Source organism: Nilaparvata lugens, chromosome 11, assembly GCF_014356525.2.
Source record: "Nilaparvata lugens isolate BPH chromosome 11, ASM1435652v1, whole genome shotgun sequence".
NCBI classification, from domain to species: Eukaryota; Metazoa; Arthropoda; class Insecta; order Hemiptera; family Delphacidae; genus Nilaparvata; species Nilaparvata lugens.
In genome coordinates, this window is record NC_052514.1 from 28,256,074 (window position 1) to 28,275,711 (window position 19,638).

General features: G+C 36.2%; 1 protein-coding gene across 1 annotated transcript in view; it reads right to left on the reverse strand.

Annotated features, from left to right (window-relative positions):
• LOC111049092 (transmembrane protein 151A) overlaps nucleotides 1-19,638 on the reverse strand; it is a 119,145-nt gene that overhangs the window by 28,651 nt on the left and 70,856 nt on the right. Inside the window, exon 3 of the mRNA XM_039438050.1 lies at nucleotides 14,878-15,009. Within this exon, the coding sequence (XP_039293984.1) occupies nucleotides 14,878-15,009 (132 nt within the window). The remainder of the gene's footprint in view (nucleotides 1-14,877; nucleotides 15,010-19,638) is intronic.

A 19,638-nucleotide genomic window follows, 5' to 3' on the forward strand; every position in this document is an offset into this window, starting at 1 on the left:
TTCACGAATGGCATTATCACGTCTCAACTACTTGAAATTTTGCATATAGATTCTTAACTAACCGATGATGGTTAAAGGCCTATTTTCAATTCTTCAAGATTTCTTTACGTCAAGTATTCAGTTTGTCAAGTTTCTAATTGGACCCTTGCGGAGCTCGGGTTATCTACTAGGAATCAATAATCCTGTACTTTTTTAGACATATCTCCTATCAGTTCACAAGTCATAATAATATGTCAATGGAAAATTTTGACAAATAGATAGAAATAACTTGATCTAGAAAATTATGTGGAAACATTTCTACTCATAATGTAACAGACTGGAATCCTCCAGGTATACCCAATTGGACAGATGAATCCCTGGTATCCAATGCTTTTAATCCTATATGGTAGCATAAATATCAAAACAGGTTACATCCCTTCACATTGGGTTGAAATGTGATAAGAGGGCTCATAAAAGAAACTGGGCCGAGCAATAAAATGGGCGGAAAGTGAAACCCGAATGAAAAAGGTACTACAGTGGGATTCGTTTTTTACTGTCAGTAATGGTTCAATGGAAAGCGATGGTGGTGAGCCAGAGGAATACTGACACGGTTGTCCTCTGCTGTTTGAGGGCTTTTAAAGGTTATGGAACAACATTGGGTTCATTTATCGATCAAGTAGTGCCATTCGAATAGCCAATACGAGTGGTTGAACCGTGCGGGAAACACTTTACAGCGGAACATTAATTAGGCCCTTGTGTACTCTATGGAAGGTAAACAGTGCTACGAGATAAGAGACCCAACTCTCTGGTGCTAAATACAACAATAACATTGTATTACGGCTCGCCTTGTGTGTAGGTGCGTACGTGCGTTCTAATAATCCCACACCATCCCACATTCCATGGCTTCTATTTTGAACTGTCAACATTGGTTGAATCGAAAGCTTTGCTAAAATCTATAAGACAATGCTGTCAGATTAAAGTGAGTCTGACTTTATCAGTATTTGGTTCTGCGGGATGGGTTGGGGCTGATTGAACAATTCGGGGATACAATGACTTATTCAGTGTTGCAAATTTGTATTAGAGAATAATTTATCTATTATTGGAGAATTTATACAGCATAGATTCCGTGGAGGATTATTATGCTGCGGGATAGTTTTGGGTGGATTGTCCTCTAGAGACAATTTGCAGTGGTAGATTATGATCTATTGATTAGTTTTGAATAATAATTCAACAGTATTTATTATTCGTCACATCATAGTGTAACGATACGTTATTGGAATGGAAGACCCAAGATATTCAATTAATATTTTAGAAATAGATAAATTGAAACAGATAATTGATTAATAATCCATTCTGGTCACCCTGAATAACAGTTCAACGGTATTTATTATTTGTGACATCATAGTATATCAATTTTTTATTGGATGATAGACCCTCGTGTATAATATTCGATTTATTGGGAGCTCAAAATTGACAATCAACTCATCAAGGCCTTTATCAGGCCATTCTGATATGAGCCATGTATAGGTAGGTCATCTCTAGGTAGGTCATGGGAAAATAAGGAGTATCTGAAGGGTGGAGATAGGCTAAATTTTCATTTCTTTTTAAATTTTCAAAAATTCTTCGATATTTTATAGATGAAAAAAATATTGTTAGTAAACAGACTTGAATGATGAACATGATTTGTTTTGAGGTTATAAATTACTTTGGAAGTCTTGGTGTTATGAAGATTATATAAATGTGATTCCATTTGTATTTCAATTCCGATTTCATGAATGAATATGAGCATGATTATCTCATAAAAAGTATTGAGGCGACTCAATATATTGAGACGACTGAGAGTCAAAATGATATAACTCCATTTTTCAAGTATCTTTTTGCACAAAATTTGTGACTGACATCTGAGGTCAGTCTAAGGAAGGCTCTGTATGGATGGTTCCTTTTCTAAGACAAATTCCATCAGTAGATTCATCTTGCAGGTTGGAATCGATTCTAAGTACGGTTGGATAACTCAGTAATGGGGAAAATGTCATCTCGTCAAAAGAGCATTCAAAACTGAGTTAGTTATAAAAGAGACGGAATAAAAACCACATTTATTTGCAACTCGAGGGAAGAAAGAAGGGTGAATGCTCTCCTCCTGATAAGGCAATAAAAGTTGCTGAATTTAATGGAAGCGTATCAGCGTTCGTCGTTTTATCAGTTAATTTCCTTGAATTCCAGCAGTTCGCTGTTAATTTCCTTGAATTCCAGCAGTTCGCTGTTAATTTCCTTGCTAATAAACTTTCCACGTTTTATCAGCTTATTCTCGTTGCAAATCTCTGAGTTTCAGGACGGTATTTGCGGAGTTGATTCCAGTAGAAACCATAACGAACGTGATATTAATTCACTGTGTAATCATATTGTAGTTTCATACTGTATCTGAAACTCATACTGTTTTCTAGAAGCTTTGAATGAATTCAGTTTATTTTAATAATTGTGTATATTGCAGTATTTCATTGCCACATATTCAAGATTGATGATTTCGAATTCAATAGTTGAAAAATATGGAAATTTCTAGGATTTTAGGTATTAATTTAATTATGCTGAAGGATTGATTTAGAATAATGTCTAATCAAGTCTTTGCAAATCTTGATTCTATTGATATCATAAGTATTCTTCATAAATTGATTTGATTTGGTATTATATATTTTGATTTATGTTAGTAAATTAGAATCTAATCAGAAACAGTGATAACAGTCACTAAACAACAGTCTTTCCAAGTTTATTTCATCAATTGAATTTCCATCAAGAAACATGATGGTAAAGCCCGGCACACACACATCGATTTTTGTTCTTACGGTTTTTTGCCGTCCTTATAAATTCTATTAGATTAAACAGGTGATTTCAAACAGATGATGTCTGTCAAGTTCCGTTTAATCTGATAGAATTCATACGGACGGCAAATATCGTACGAACAGAATTCGATGTGTGTGTCTATGCCCTTAATGAAACTCATCCATGTTTGCCATAAAAATAGTCGGTTACTGGTATAGCCTTTTCATAGGTGATTCCTGGCCAGGAATCCGAAAAATATTTTTTAATTTGAAACCCTGTAACACTCATTTTCTGATGAGTAACTCAGGATCGGTTGGAAAATTCTAGCCCAAATTTAATTTCAATGGTTATGGATGAACACTCTTGTTCCATTCATTATAATAGATCATATTATTGACAATATCAATATTTTATGAGACAAAACAACAGGTATTCTGATTACAATCGAATTTGCACTGTGCAAATAGCCCTCAAGAGGCAACGTGCAATATGACTTCGGTCAACTTCGATTCAGGCTCAAGTTGTACCTCAATAATAAATTGACTGATTGAGGGCCTTTTGCACAGTATCAGTTTAAACTAAATTCCATTTTAAACTGGATTAAATCCATATCAAGTCTCGTTCGTTACAATGTTTCATGTATAGTCTCACCAGCTGATTGAATTCAGTTTAAGCTTTGATTGTGCAAAAGGCCCTAAATCTTGTTATGGAATTAATTACAATTTATTGTATTGGCAAATGCCATTCAAGAAGTAAGGTGAAGTATTTGATTCTGGCCCCAGTTTTAACCTCAGTAATAATGAATTTGATAATCAAATCTTCCAATGACATTGATAGAGAGAATTTATTAGGTGGAGAATTTGAATTTAGAGTTGCAATGATACAATTCCTCTCTGTGGACAATTTTTCACAGTGAATACTTTGAATTCTGAATTGAAAGAGATTTCCACCACGCACAAAAATCCCTCAATAAGGTCGTGAACATGGGAGTCACGAAAGGAGTCCGGGTATCTGCAAGGTTCACGTACAGACCACATGATGCCATCCATGCCTTTGATGCCGAATCCAATTCAAAAAGGCGAAAACCACTCTCCAAAGTAATTCGCTTCGGGCTACAAACGCACCAATCCAACGCTAACAGCAACTGTGGATTCTCAGTAGCGGGTGAATGAGGAGGGGATGAAAATGAGGAGGATGAGTGACAAAAGAAGAGGATTAGAAAGAGAATATAAAGGTAGTAGAGGAGAATAGGATATAAGGAGGATAAGGATGAGGAAAAGGAGGAGGAGGAGTTACAGGGAGAAGAGCAGTGAAAGTAGAGTAGAGAAGGTAGTAATAGTAAGTGATGAGACGAAGAAAAACATGGAGAAGGTAGATGATAATCTTGAGTTGAAGGTAATGAAGTGAAAGGTGGTAATGATGGAGGACTAGGAGTTGGAGATGAAGGTCAAGGAAGATAAGATGAAGTAGAGGAAAAGAAAGATGTAGAACGAATAGGAAGAGGGACAGAAAGAAGGAGAAATGTTGGGACCAAACAACGAGAAAAATAAGGAGTGAGAAGAATGTTAGAATTTTGATAAGAATGAAGAGGTGAATGAGGTGAAGAGATAAGAAGGATGAAATGAGAAGCTGGTAGAGCGAGAAGGAGCAGAGAAAGAGTTGAAGTAAAAATGAGGAGTATGATTGGAAGGAGAAGAGAATGAGTAGGAGGAGAAGGAGAAGTAGAATCCAAGGAGAAGTGAAAGATAGAAGAGTAGGAGGAGGAAGGCGGATGATGATAAGAACGATATTTCATTTTATATTCATGAGGAGGGATAGGAATGTCATCAGGATGAGAAGTAAAGAGAAGAAGAAGGAAGAGTTGCTGGAGGAGTAGGAGAGGAAGTAGTGGTTAGAGAAGGAGGAGGAGGAGGAGAAGGAGGAGGATTTAGATTTCAGATTAGAGTTCTTTATTTATGTATGTTACAATATTTACTGGTTTATACACTAATTCACTTAACATGACGGTAATGCTAATTATTCAATGAATATTACAAAGTATTAAAAATTAATTGATGAGAATAAAGATTGAATGCAATTGGAATAACGATGATATAATATAGTGATTAACTTCATAAATCAGCGGTGTTTCAACAAATAATTGTAGATTCTCTGAAAAGGATATAAAATAATATTTTTCCCATTAACACACAACCGGGCGGAGGAACAGGAAAATAAGGAGGAGGAGGAAGAGAAGAAGCAGGAGGAGGATGAGGAGGAGGAGGTGGATGAGGAGGAGAATACGGCTAATCAGTTGAGAGAGAATCATGAGGAGAAGAGAACGAAGGAGGTGTAGAAGGAGGAGGTCAAAATGGGAAGATGGAAGAAAGGAATATTAGGAGGACCTGTAGGAGTAGCAGAAGTAGAAGGAGAGAAGTCCTTTGCTCGACAAATCTCTCCGGAGAGCTCTTTGACTCTGGTGGCCTCTCTAATCCATACTGAAGCCTATTCCTGTTGGATGATGTCCGTAGGCCGAAACCTTATTGACCTTCTAGCCTCAAATGATAATCAGATCGCCTCTTGAGCTTGTTCGGCTCTCGGCTATGCAAATTATTAATAGTCTGCTGTCAGAGGCTCGAAAACACTTACGAAGATCTCTGACAATGGTTAGCGAACTTTCTCCAGCTGTCATATTTATTATGAATGATAGTTGCTCCTCTCAAACTTGTGTTTTACTAGCAGAGAAAACTTGTTTCAAATGCAAAACGTGATTCACATGTGAAACATATATGATTCTAAACTCCACTCCTCTATTCATCTCTCTACATAACACAAACATACGATATTATTATGTTCCTTCATGAAGTTGGTCGGGGAACAAACGCACTATTTTAGTTTTTTTATATATAAAATAGAATTATAGCACCCTTTTATACCCTTTTATTGAAATTAATAGATCAAAAATACAAATTATAACAACTATAAATTTACAGTAATCCACACCATCTTCAGGTTTTAAATAAAAATAGGTAGCCCTGAATTCATATATTTTATTTATGATAATTTATGTTCTTTTAAACTCCTGATGACTTACCTAATAATGATAGATGCCTGAGCTTATCAAAATTTAACTACTCATTACTAGCCGATCACCATCTAACACTAATCTTAGTTTACATCGAGGAATGGTTAAATTTATTATAATGTGTGTCTTATAACAAATCATTTGAATTAACCGGGTTTTAGCCAACAACTGATTTATCACCATTTGAACCGAGATGATGCATATAATATGTCCCTCACTGTATAATTAGAAGGTGAAGTATTGACAAACCATATCGAAAATATTTGAAGAAAATTTATCATTTGAAAAATGACATTCAAATAACGCAGAGACTGAGATATAATGATTATTTGGATTTCCATAGCCGTTCATAGGAACATTGGAGTCTGTCAAAGATGTTTTGCTGAGGGTGATGCCCACATGAGCTCTAGGCTTGAGTTCAGTTTTAGGTGGGTTCCGAGCCACCAGGAATCAATTTTTAAACTAATGAATCACATATTCTAAGAGGTTGGCTCAACGTAACAACGATTAAAAAAATGTTTTCAAGAATTTCGAAATGTTGTCCAAAATTTTACAATACTCATTACAAATATCTTTAATCTAGTTATTCACTAGTAATTACCAATCACAGATCATTGCAGACTGTTCAAGAGGGATTATTTCTTATAAATTTCGATATTCTCTAGTCATTTGCCTTAATGTCATCATTATTAAAAAAAAAAAAAATTGAACGGAATAAATTGAACCATAACAATCTTCCTCTATCTTCGAACCTACTAGATGATCATTTTGTACTTCATAATTGATATTATATCATACTAATATTCTGATTCAGTTGAGAATATGATCATATGAAGAAGGAAATCTTCCAAATAAACACAATGACTACGTGGGGATGGCTCAAAAGATGATCAAGGCTCATCATATACTTAGCCTACTCAGCCTACTTATACATTTCAAAAGCCATGGTCAATAGAACCAATCAATCCATCCAACAGTTTCCTGTCTTTGCTAAGCTGTCTCATCTCAGAGTTACTCAAGTAATCTAGACTGGAGTGCTCATGCCATCAAAAAACCAATATCTGAATCCATCCTTATCCCTAGGGAAGTGCCGTACTTTTCTGACCTTCACTAAATGAAGCTAATCATGACCCACATTTTCTCTCGAGACGGTTTCACATTGCATGAGTAAACTGCGTAGCCTTCATACCAAGTTCATAATATCGCCGTATTTTCTTGTCAAGCTTGCTCTTCGCCATCCTAATGCTCCTAGGGGAATATACGAAGGAACTGACTTCACCAATGAGAGTAAGTGAGAAAAAGAGTAAGGCCAAGAAAGCATTACGAATAAAGGCAGATGGATAATATCGATTTTCCCATTCAAATTGCACATTCTCCTGACATGCTAGGGAGCATCATTAAATATGGTATTGATTTCTTACTGTGTTATTCAAGGGGCATCAGAATCTTTTTCATATCAAACTTTCTCATCCAGGGTTTTCCTTCTACGTAGCATCTCATTACATTCCCTTCAGCCATATTTTTTCGTACTCTGTCGAGTTTTCCCTACATTCATCTTTTTCTGCAATTTTTACTTCAGCACCACTCCTGATGCCGCTCCCATATTTTCGATCCTCTTCTACTGTAATCTCATTCTTCTCCCATCGCCCTTTCTGAGAATGAACATCTGAAGGTCCAAACTTCACCGATTCATGTGGAAACATCAGAGTAATACCTCAATTTTCGTATGTTTAATCATTTTTCTTCACTCAATATTATTGTTAAATCCTTCAGTCTGTATGATCCATCATGTTATTTTACTCTTACTGGTAATTAACACTAGAACGGAGGTTGAATTTTGTTCTGTTAAACACATGAATAAAGGGATCTGAATCGCATCTCCGATATCTAGCCCAGTTTTCTATCTTCTCACATTATTTCAATTGAATTTTTCATAAATTCTCCTGCGTCCATCGTCTTTAGTTCACCGTCTTCTGTACATTTCTGTGAATATGTTCTAATCTCTTACTTTTCTTCTTCCACTCCATAAAATAGTTTAATTTCTTTTATTAGTCATCCATGAATGACATGTTCGACTCTCTTTTTTTACTCCTCCATCTCATAATTTTCTCTTATTTCGTTTCTCATCCGTTTCATCCTTTCTCCGCCTCTTCTTAATTTTCCATAACTCTTCATTCAACCTGCATATTGTAAGATAGCTTTTGATTCAACATTGTTCTGATTCATACATCTTATTGTTTTTAGTTTCATAACACTTGAAAATTCACATACCAAAACGCCAATTTAATACGATAGTACAATTACTCAGTACATTTGCTGTACAAAATATTAAGAAATTCTAATTGATTATAAGATTGTAGCCAAGAGTAATATTGAATCATCTAAATGGGAATCGAACAAGGAAACTGTATTATTTTGAAAAAAATAAGACAGATGATAATATAAAGCAAACAGCCGTCAGGCTCGCTTCGCTCGCCATATCCGTCTAGCTAGGGGGCTCCGCCCCCTGGGCCCCCGACTGGATCGTCCAAGAATGAGATCAGCAGGCTCGCCTGCATTTTTCATTTGAGCATTTTTATCATATGCTAGGACGATCCAGTCGGGGGTCCAGACTAAACGTCTGGCTAAACGGATATGGCGATCGAAGCGAGCCTGACGGCTAGTAATATAATATTCCCAGCAATAGCTCTGATTGAGGTAGCAGTGCCCAATCAATTTTTCCGCCATAAATGCATTTCAATCGTCAACTTGGTCCCAACCTAACAAAGTCAACTTAACTTAATGCCAACCTGACAAAATTATTGATTTGGTTACCAGTTAACAACTGTTTCGAAGAGGTACTCTCTCTAGATTATAGTTCTATATTAACATATGGTATGGACATTTTTCAATTATAATTAAGAGAATAAGAAGAATATACATGCGAAAAGACGAACTTTAAAGCCTTAAAAACCACCCTTGGAGTTAAAATATTGCCAAAAGATTTCTTAGTGCGCCTCTAAAGGGCCAACTGAACATACCTACCAAATTTGAACGTTTTTGGTCCGGTAGATTTTTAGTTCTGCGAGTGAGTGAGTCAGTCATTCAGTCAGTGAGTGAGTGCCATCTCGCTTTTATATATATATATAGAAGACTAGCTGGCCCGGCGAATTTCGTACCGCCAAACAGTTAATGCATCTCATGACAAACTTTAGCTGGATGCACACCTGAGGAGTCGCGATGCGGTATTTTGCATCCAGGTGCTTCTTGCTTATTTTTTTGAATGGAAGAACTCACACTCACTGATTCGGACATGGCATGTAACAGTGTGATAAGGTAATCTCCATAAGATCAACACTTTGTATCACCAAGCCGCGCCTCCTCAGGTGTGCTTAGTCTTTGCTTAATCTGATGCACTTTATTTTTATGAAAATTATCCATCAATCAGTATTTTATATCTCAATATGGACTTCCTATGTGCTAGTTGTACAGCAGTTTGCATTTTTTAGATATAGTTGAATGCACCTTGCTGGAGAATTGAATGGTATATCTCCTTGCTGTGTCCTTATTTCTGTGTGAGGCCAGCTCATAAATCTTCTCCCATAAGGATTACATGTAAACTTTGAAGGACCATAGGAAAGAGTCCTGAAGTCGGATTATAAATTTGATAGACCAAAAACAATCCTTGATGCGGATTTTATATCATGTTAAAATTTCAACTCAATCGGTGCAGTACTTTTGGAGGTTTTGAAGCGTACACAAACCAACATAACATTTCTATATATATAGATAAGCAACAACAATAAATTGATACTATACAAAACCTCTCTAGCAGGATAATTCTTATGGACTCCAACATTTATTCCATGCTCTGTCTTCAGTCTAAACAGTTTGATCACAACAGACACTAATAATCATTTTTAAAGCCCAGGGTTCAAAGGCTGTCTAAAAGAAATTTGGTAACCATTACATATGGAACGGTTCCCAGATCTCAGCGGCTCAACAATAGCCTCATATACTTTATTCTTTAACATTCTTTTCTTTTCAACAGTTTTTTTCTCTCTTTCCTCCCATCCACTTCTGCCCTATTTTTTCTAGTGCTATGATTTTCTCGTTTATTCAATTTACGTCCTCCTATTTTGAATCATTTTCTTATTCTTTCTGTTTTTCTCTTTTCATCGTTTTACAGTATTAAATTCCCTTATCAAGTTCCTTAATAACCTTCCTTCTCTACATTTAATTTCTAATCCACATCTTTTCTACCTATCAATCACCTCTCTGCTTCATCTCCTTCATCTGCTACATCTCTTTCATCTGCTTCATCTCTTTCATCTGCTTCTTACGCCTTCTTCTCTTCTTCCTCTTCCTGTGACTTCTAGTCGTCAGTTTATGCCTTATTCTCGGTAGCCACTAACTTTCTCCCATCAGCTCCCTCTCCCTTATCCATCTCTTCCATCTGTTCATAGAGTAAAGAGTAATGCTGTTGGTGCAGATGGTATCCCAATCAAATTTATCAAAATTATCCTTCCTCTCATCCTTCCTTTCCTCACTCATTTAATCAATACCTCACTTTTAACGTCGGTTTTTCCTGATGACTGGAAGTCATCCATTGTAACTCTCTTGAACAAGATCCCTAACCCTCTCTCTCCATCTGATTACAGGCCTATTGGCTTATTGTCCGTCTTGTCAAAGGTTCTGGAAATTATTGTTCACTCTCAATTGAGCACATTCGTCCATGGCTCTGGATTGATTGGTGACTTTCAATCGGGGTTCCGCAGCGGTCATAGCACCACCTCTGCACTCCTGAGAGTAACTGACGACATCCGTAGGGCCATGGATAATAGAGAGCTAACAGTTCTAGTCCTAATAGATTTTAGCAAGGCATTCGACAGTATTTTCCATCCTACTCTACTCTACAAACTCAGAAAATTAGGTTTTTCCAACTCCACTGTGGCATGGGTGAGGTCCTATCTTCGGGGTCGGTGTCAGTGTGTGAGAGTTGGGGATGCCTCTTCACGGTGGCGTGAAGTGAACAGAGGAGTTCCTCAGGGTTCGGTATTGGGTCCTCTACTGTTCAGCATTTACATAAATGACGTGACAAGCACTCTACTTACGACCAGACATCACCTGTATGCAGACGATTTACAAATATACCGACACTGCAAGAAAAATGACTTTGGCGTCACAGTTGATGAGGTCAATGCTGACTTGACTCGTTTGGTACAGTGGACTGAGAATAATGGACTGGAAATTAACGAGACGAAATCGAAATCTATAGTGATAGGTTACTCAAGACTTTTAAACACAATTGACATATCTAACGGACCATACATAACATTGAATAACATACAATTGGAATACAGTTCTGACGTGAAAAATTTGGGACTGACAATGACAAGGACTCTTGACTGGACCAGCCACGTGACTCAGACTTGTAACAGGGTCATTGAAGATAACTTGGATCATGACATTGAAGATGATCTCTGACTTCATTCCCTTTCCAACAAAGGTTATGCTGGTCAAGACTCTGATTTTCCCAATCTTCAACTACTGTGACATTGTGACTCTTGACATGACAGTTCAACTTTTGCAGAGGATGGAGCGTGCAAATAGTTAATGTGTTCGCTTTATCTTCAACCTGAGACGTGACGACCATGTGACCGAATACTTTAACAGACTTGAACTCATGAAGCTGCGTGAGAGTAGATCACATCATGCTTTGTGCTTCCTACATAAGATATTGAAAACCAAAAAGCCTAAGTATCTGGCAGTGGAGTACCGTTACTTGGGTGATTTTGGCCGTGGAGGAACGCGGCATGGATCTCATCTGCTGGCTGTACCAACACATAGGATTGTTATGTTCAATAAGTCGTTCCTCGTGACAGCCTGTAGTTTATGGAATTCTTTGCCTGCTGAGCTGAAGCTAGTTGAGGGACATCGCCGGTTCGGCGCGGCTGTCTTGCGGTGGATCAGAGGTGGTGGACTCGGCTGGAATGCTCCCTAACCCGTAATTCAAGTCTGTATGTATGTGTGGTGTGTGTGTGTGTGTGTGGTGTGTGTGTGTGTGTGTGTGTGTGTGTGTGTATGTGTGGTTCCTCTCTTTCTTCCTTCTTTCTCTCTTCCTTTTTCTTTTCTTTCTTTTCCCTTCTTCCCTTTCTTCTACCGGAATAATCTATGGATTCGGACTGAAAATTCTCAACTGTATTCACTTTTCTCTTCTTCCTTTTGCATAACCCCCTTTACGTAGGCTACTTAAATTCGAAAGGAGTTCAAGTTTTCTCTTTTTCTTTATTTTTATTATATTTATATATAATTATAATATAATAAAAAATTAAATATAATTATTATATTTATATATATATTTTTTTTCTTGTTAATTTGTTTTCTAAGTTATTGTTTTCTTTTACTTTAGTTCATTGTTTATGATGTTTTAGTTGTAACTTAGAATTGTATGGAGGGTTAAATGTAAGAGAGGGCCGGCTGCGCCCTAACTTCGCCCTCCTAGGTTTTTAATGAAGGCAGCGATTCAATTCAATTCCATCTCCTCCTACCCTCTCTCATTCTTCCTCTCTTTCTTCCTCTCCTTCCACCCATTCCCTCATTTTCTCTTCCACCAATTCACTTGTCCCTCTTGTTTTAACGTCTCCTTTTGCTTCCCATTTAATCTCACTTATTATACTACATCAATTTTACTTTATTCTTTTTACTCTATAATCTATCTCTCTTCTTTAGTTTCATCTTCATTTGTTGCCCTATATGACAAAATATACAGAATTTTCCCCTCACTCTTTACCGTTCTCTTCCTTTCTGATCCCTAATCCTTCCCATTTATTTTCAACCTTCTTTGCTCCTTTTTCTCTTCCTCTCACTCTGAGCTCTCCTCTAACCCCTTCACCACCCCTACCCCCAAAGTGACGAAGTGTCCCAAATCCTCCTCATGCATATGCATCACGCCGCTCGCCTCGAAACACTTGCATTGTGGGAAAGGCTTCAGATTTCCTCCCCACCCCCTCCACCACACAACTCAACCATCGTTTCGCTTTTCACAGTATGTAAAAGCTTTCCCTCCACGTCTGTGTTCAACACATAACGAGCTAGTCTTGTTCCCCTTCACTTCTCCCTTATCCATCACTACCTGGCAATATGCAAATTCCGTGTGAACCAATTTGAACAGCGGATGACACCTGATTTGACATCACTCTGTGTGAAAACAGAAACTCGTATCGAGAAATATGTAAATCTGTCTAATAAATTTGAAAACTGCTTCAGGAAATCATTAATTCAGCAGAGTGTTGGAGTTGAGGATGAACTATTGCAATGTATAAGTAGGGCTGGAAATATCTGGAATGAACTCTTAGGGTAGGTAGATTGGCAAAGAAATTTTAGGAGTCAATTTTTGTGTGAAAATTTGATTATTTGATCGATACTTTATTTGTGTGAATATTTGCAATCGATTGAGACTTGTAAATGATTGGAGTTATTTGATCGATACTGTATTTGTGTGAATATTCGCGATCGATTAAGACTTGTAAATGATTGGAGTTATTGGATGCGATCCTTCTATTGATTCACTAGATATTATGCTCGTAAGATCCTAAACTTGTGTGATTAATGTGAGGGATGATACGGAAGGAAAATAAATGACGAAGGATTCCAGTTGGGATCTCAACTACCACGAATCCAACCAATATTGATGTCCATAACTGTCATTTATTGGAGCTGGTCTCAAGCAGTTATCCTTTCAACAGAAACTCAGAATAGGATCTGATTTGATATGATAAATCTGAGTTATATCTCAGTTGTTATTGTAATATTGGAGATGAGTAGAAATTTTGGTGGGTGTTATTGAGAACAACAATGTTAAATGAAAACTAATCTATTTTTCTAAGACTACGTTCAACGTTAAACAATTGAAGATAATATTGGTCCAAAATGTTGAAGATATCCAAAATTTAAGATAAAATTGTCCATAAATAAATACTACTAGCTTCCACAATTAAAATGGAAAAAACTTTTCGTTTCTATATCTCTTGTACTTCATTGCTTCAATTCTTTCTTGATTCATTTCGTATTTCTCAATCAAAAACTGTTTTTAGCTGTTCAAGCACTGGTATTTCCATTCTTGAATGTTTATAAATATATAAATATTTCCACAATGCCAATCTATTGAATGACATCTTATTTCAAGTTTTATTTATTCCAAATTTTTTTTCAAGTAATTGAAGATTAGTCATAATCGAGACAAAGAGGCCTAATCACTTCCGTTATATGAATATAGTACATGCACATATCCCCAGAATATGAATAAATCTATAAATTGACACTAGATATTTTGATACATACACAGAATGAGTCGTGTCCAAAAGGGAATGAGAGAAAGAAGAGGGTACTCAATTCTTTGTGATTGAACTTTCAAGTAGCCTTTTAAAATGTAGCCTGATCCATGTTCACTTATTCCATCCATTGACATAATTCTGGTAGTATTTATTTTAGATGGAAGATGAAATAAAAACACACATCGTCAAATTCTACAGTTATATTTGGTACATGACCATGATTTCGTGACACACAGGTCACATTTTGTTTTATTACATTATCGACAACATCGACAGTGACACAGTCGAATTTTTAAAATGGAAGATTTTATGGCAGTTTTTGGACAGTTTCATTCATGAAATTTCCTTCTGCTATTTAGTTCTTTGGTCGATATTTGCAGTATCAGAAGTCCTCACTCTGCAATAGTCCCATATCTACATAGCTTTAATTAAATATTTGTGATAATTATTATACAGTAATAATATATTTATTTATTTGAAAACATACTGGTATGGAAACACTAGGCTTTGATAACGCAAATTGGAGATTAAAAAACAACATTGTATCTGCTTTTTGGAATGTATTTGTTCATTTATTTGAATAGATACAGAAAAAGAACGAAGGAATAGAAATTAATGAATGAATCCTTGTACTCCATAATCTAGGACGTAAAGAATCAGTATTCGATTAATGACATCATTGAATCGGTTCGATTTGGCACTGACCTTTGTGACGTGAGTGAATCGACACCAGGAGACAGCCGCCAGACAGCCGAGTATCAGGGTGGTCAGGATGAAGCATTTCCAGTTGTTCTCCTTCTGCAGAGTGCCGCAGATCGTCTGCTCTATTGGATATTGCTGCACAAAACAAACAACAAAAATCAATTAGAAACATTTAAAAATAGATAGTTTTTTGTGTTGATACAAACATTAGGAAAAATATATATTTGACAAATCTGCTTTAACTCATATCATGAAAGTAAAATGGTGATTTATTATGATTACCTGAAGTCTGAAACTAAGAAATGTTTATCTATTTGCTAATATCATTTTAATTGACTAGAAATTAGGAGGTATCAGGTTCGATTTCCGGGCTGGTAAATAATTTTTGGGTAGTAGCTCTCATCTTCTATCTGTTGTCATTATTTACAGTAGCAGAAGTCTTCGGGGGTGGTTTACAGCATTTAAATTTGGATTTTCGTTCAATAATGAATATTCAATTTACAATAACCTAACCGATTATGAATTTGATTGTTGATCATATTTTTAGAGAGTACGGTAGCGTAAACGATGCTCAGATCAAATAAGATCAATATCTGCTTGAAGCCTAGCCTACCACTGAACAAAAATTTACATTTGTCTATATAGTGATACAAGTAATGCAAATTTGCTTATTAGTAGGCTGAACGCGTTTGTTCAGCACATTTGTTCTCAGACCATCGGTCACGCGTCACGGTACTCTTCAGAAATATGATAAAAAATAAAAATTCAAAATCGATATTTTATTAGACACCCGGACTTTCGTTTTACAGTATATTATTTCGTTGGCCATTCAGACCTTTCAATAACAATTCATTTCAAAGGAAAAATATAACCTCACGATAGACTACAATATGAGCACATATTTCCAGAATTTTTTGAAATGGATTAGGCTTTCACAGTGAAAGGATATCTAATATGGATGCAATCTGAATCGATAATCAATACTCTGTGGAGTGTAGACCATGAATTCGAATACCCAGCTTTTCCATGAGCCATGTCTATTTATTCGCTCTGACTGTGTATTCAATGATCCAATATTAGAGCAGCTTCCAACAGGTTGATATCGTTATAACAGTAAACAAAACTGCGTGAATGCAAGCAGAATGATACGATTCAGTATCTGCTCTTCCCTTTGATAAAGGGAAAACAGCGCTGTTATAACCAGCGTTATAAAGCGTCGGTTTTTATTTTCTCACACCACCATTATTTATTTTATCCCAAGCGTGAAGATAACACCTGAATCTTTTGAGCTCCACCCGTGCTTCATAATTAAAAGCCAGAAAAACTCATCAGTAATGAAAAAATAATGAATCATAAAGACTATTCCACTGGATATCACTTGAAGCCGGATTATACTGCCTGATATAGTATACAGTATGCCTGTACTAGCACTAGTATCATAAACCATAGTGAGAAATTTATATTTCTTATATCAGGTGGATTAATTAGTATCAGATTATTACTTTCCTTGCCCTATTACCATAGGTAAGGAAAGTATTGCTTTCCGAAAAAAATTAAGGTACCCCAATTTCTAAATTGCTATACGTTTCAATGTCCCCTGAGTCCAAAAAAGTGGTTTTTGGGTATTGGTCTGTATGTGTGTGTGTGTGTGTGTTGTGTGTGTGTGTGTGTGTGTGTGTGTGTGTGTGTGTATGAGTGTATGTGCGTCTGTGTACACGATATCTCATCTCCCAATTAACGGAATGACTTGAAATTTGGAACTTAAGGTCCTTACGATATAAGTATCCGACACGAACAATTTCGATCTGATGCAATTCAAATGGCGGCTAAAATGGCGAAAATGTTGTCAAAAACAGGGTTTTTTGCAATTTTCTCGAAAACGGCTCCAACGATTTTGATCAAATTCATACCTAAAATAGTCATCGATAAGCTCTATCAACTGCCACAAGTCCATATCTGTAAAAATTTCAGGAGCTTCGCCCCATCAATGCAGATAGATTCCCAATTATCAGGCTTCAGATACAATTGAAACGAAAAAAATCAAGTGGAGTAGATTGAGCATGAAAATCTCTACAATTAATGTTCAGTAACATTTTCACCTAAAATTGAAAATAAGCTTTAAATTCGGGAAAATGTGATTATTCAATTGCAAATTATTGTTGATTCTATTAAATCATTCACTATGAAGAGATAGCAGACCTCATGTGTGTCTCCAGCGTTATTGCCCTGTCACCAGCTGGCTCAAATCTTTGAATAGTAAACTTGAGATGCGCGGGAACACTAGCGTCAGGTGATCAATTTTTCATAACGGCAAGGAAAGTTGTGTGAGTGCGCCACACCAGATTTTTTGGTAATATTTTAGTACTAGCCGTCAGGCTCGCTTCGCTCGCCATATCAGTCTAGCCAGGGGGCTCCGCCCCCTGGACCCCAGACTGGATCGTCCAAGAATGAGATTAGCAGGCTCGCTTCGCTCGCCTGCATTTTTATCATGTTAGGACAATCCAGTCAGGGGTTCAGACTAAACGTCTGGCTAAACGGATATGGCGACGAAGCGAGCCTGACGGCTAGTAATATAATATTCCCAAGATTGAAGTAGCAGTGCCCAATTAATTTTTCCGCGATAAATGCATTTAAATCTTAGGTGCCAACCTAACAAAGTCAACTCAACTTAATGCCAACCTGACAAAATTATTAATTTAGTTGCCAGTTAACAACTGTTCTCTATAGGTAGGTACTCTATCTAGATTATAGTTCTATAGTCATATGATATGATATAGTTCTACATATGATATGGAAATTTCAATTATAATTAAGAGATTGGGAGAAGAAGAATATACATGCTAAAAGGCGAACTTTAAACCCTTAAAAACAACCCTTAGAGTTAAAATATTGCCAAAAGATTTCTTAGTGCGCCTCTAAAGGGCCAACTGAACACACCTACCAAATTTGAACGTTTTTGGTCCGGTAGATTTTTAGTTATGCGAGTGAGTGAGTGAGTGAGTGAGTGAGTGAGTGAGTGAGTGAGTGAGTCAGTCAGTCAGTCAGTCAGTGAGTGAGTGCCATTTCGCTTTTATATAAATAGATCATAAACACAAAAAAATGGAATTGTATATTATTTTTCATATTAGGTGGACTGTCAGGTATTTTTCCATAGAACGGGGTTCTCACGAATAGTTGAAATTAGCTCATTGAATTATTTAGGAATGAATTTGAGGGAATACTAATTAATTTGTGGAATACGGAAAATTATTTTCCAACATGGAAATTGTTTCCATGAACAGTTGGAATACCAATCATCTCACTTAAAATAACAGTGATGAATTATTATTAACAGGATGAAACAGTTTTGTGTACTCCGTTCTCCATCATCCTTTGAATTCATTCCATTTGAAATTCAGATAATTTATGCACAAGAATTAGCATCCGAAATATCATTGAGCTTTTTTGGTTGGAGCTGCAAAAGTTACCAGTTATACATTTATCAATATTCATGTTGAGATTAATAGTTTAGAATTCAATCGAGCTCCTGATAAAGTAATACGCGAGTAATATAGAAACTGTTCGTATTTTAGCAGTTTAATGTTGTTTTAATTCAACGATCAGAACTCATCCAATGACAGAGTAATTGTATTGAATTTTAGCTTGCTTTGATTATTTGAAGAACGGTGAGCTAAAACAATGAACATGTAATAAATTCTCCCAAAAGCTTCTGCACTAATCTATCCAAAGCAGTGCTTTAATGCGCACCGTGATGAAGTAATTAGCTTGAAAGCTACTTGAGCTCAATGAATGTTACTGTTAAATACAGTGTGTACTGTTCACTACTCAGTGTATTATAGAACTTCAATCTGCATTTATCACAACATGTATTCATTACACCACAAAATGTAGTAGGCTATTCATTACACTTCATGTACTTGCTGGTTCCACTGTTCACTTGGTACATTACAGACTCTTAGTGCTAATTTACCACAACATGTATCTATCAACTCATGATGTATTCATCACAAAATGGAGTTACACCACTACATGCACTCAATCACTCTCTTCTTATTAGTGTATTGAAGAACTCTACTGTAAATATACCAATTCGATTCATATTCATCATAACTGTATTTTATTACTGAAGTATTAATCAATATTTATCACAATCATTGTAGGTATTAATAGGTTTACTCATTACATTATATTGTACCATGGATCTACACTTCACAAAATGTAGGAAACGTATTCACCATACCATAACATACATTAATTATAGAAACATGAACGTAGGCTATCTCAAAATTGTTCTAATTAGTTGCGTTTGTATTCATCTTCCACATTACATTGAATATATCGTATCTAGTGTTTCATATTAATCTTCATTCACCTTTCACATCAAATTGAATGTTCCATCTCTTCCCAAGTTCATCAGAGTTCACCAGAATATTCTACAAACTACAGTACAATTGAACAATCCGTTCAATTTTGGTACACAATTTATATTAGTTACACAATGGTTGAAACAAACGAGCATTGAGTAGAGAACGAATCCAAGTTTGGAAAAGTTAAAATAGCATTTGTGCCACGAACAGGTGCTAAACTTGTATTGCACGAGTACTTGAAACCATTACACGCTATGGAGAGATTCACTCTAAACTATCAGCATTTCTCATTCATAACATCATTACTTACCATTCAATTAATGCTGAAAGTTTAGGGTGGAACTCGTCAGATTTGGATTTAAACCGCACAGCTTTTCCTTGCTCTGTTTTATTTTAC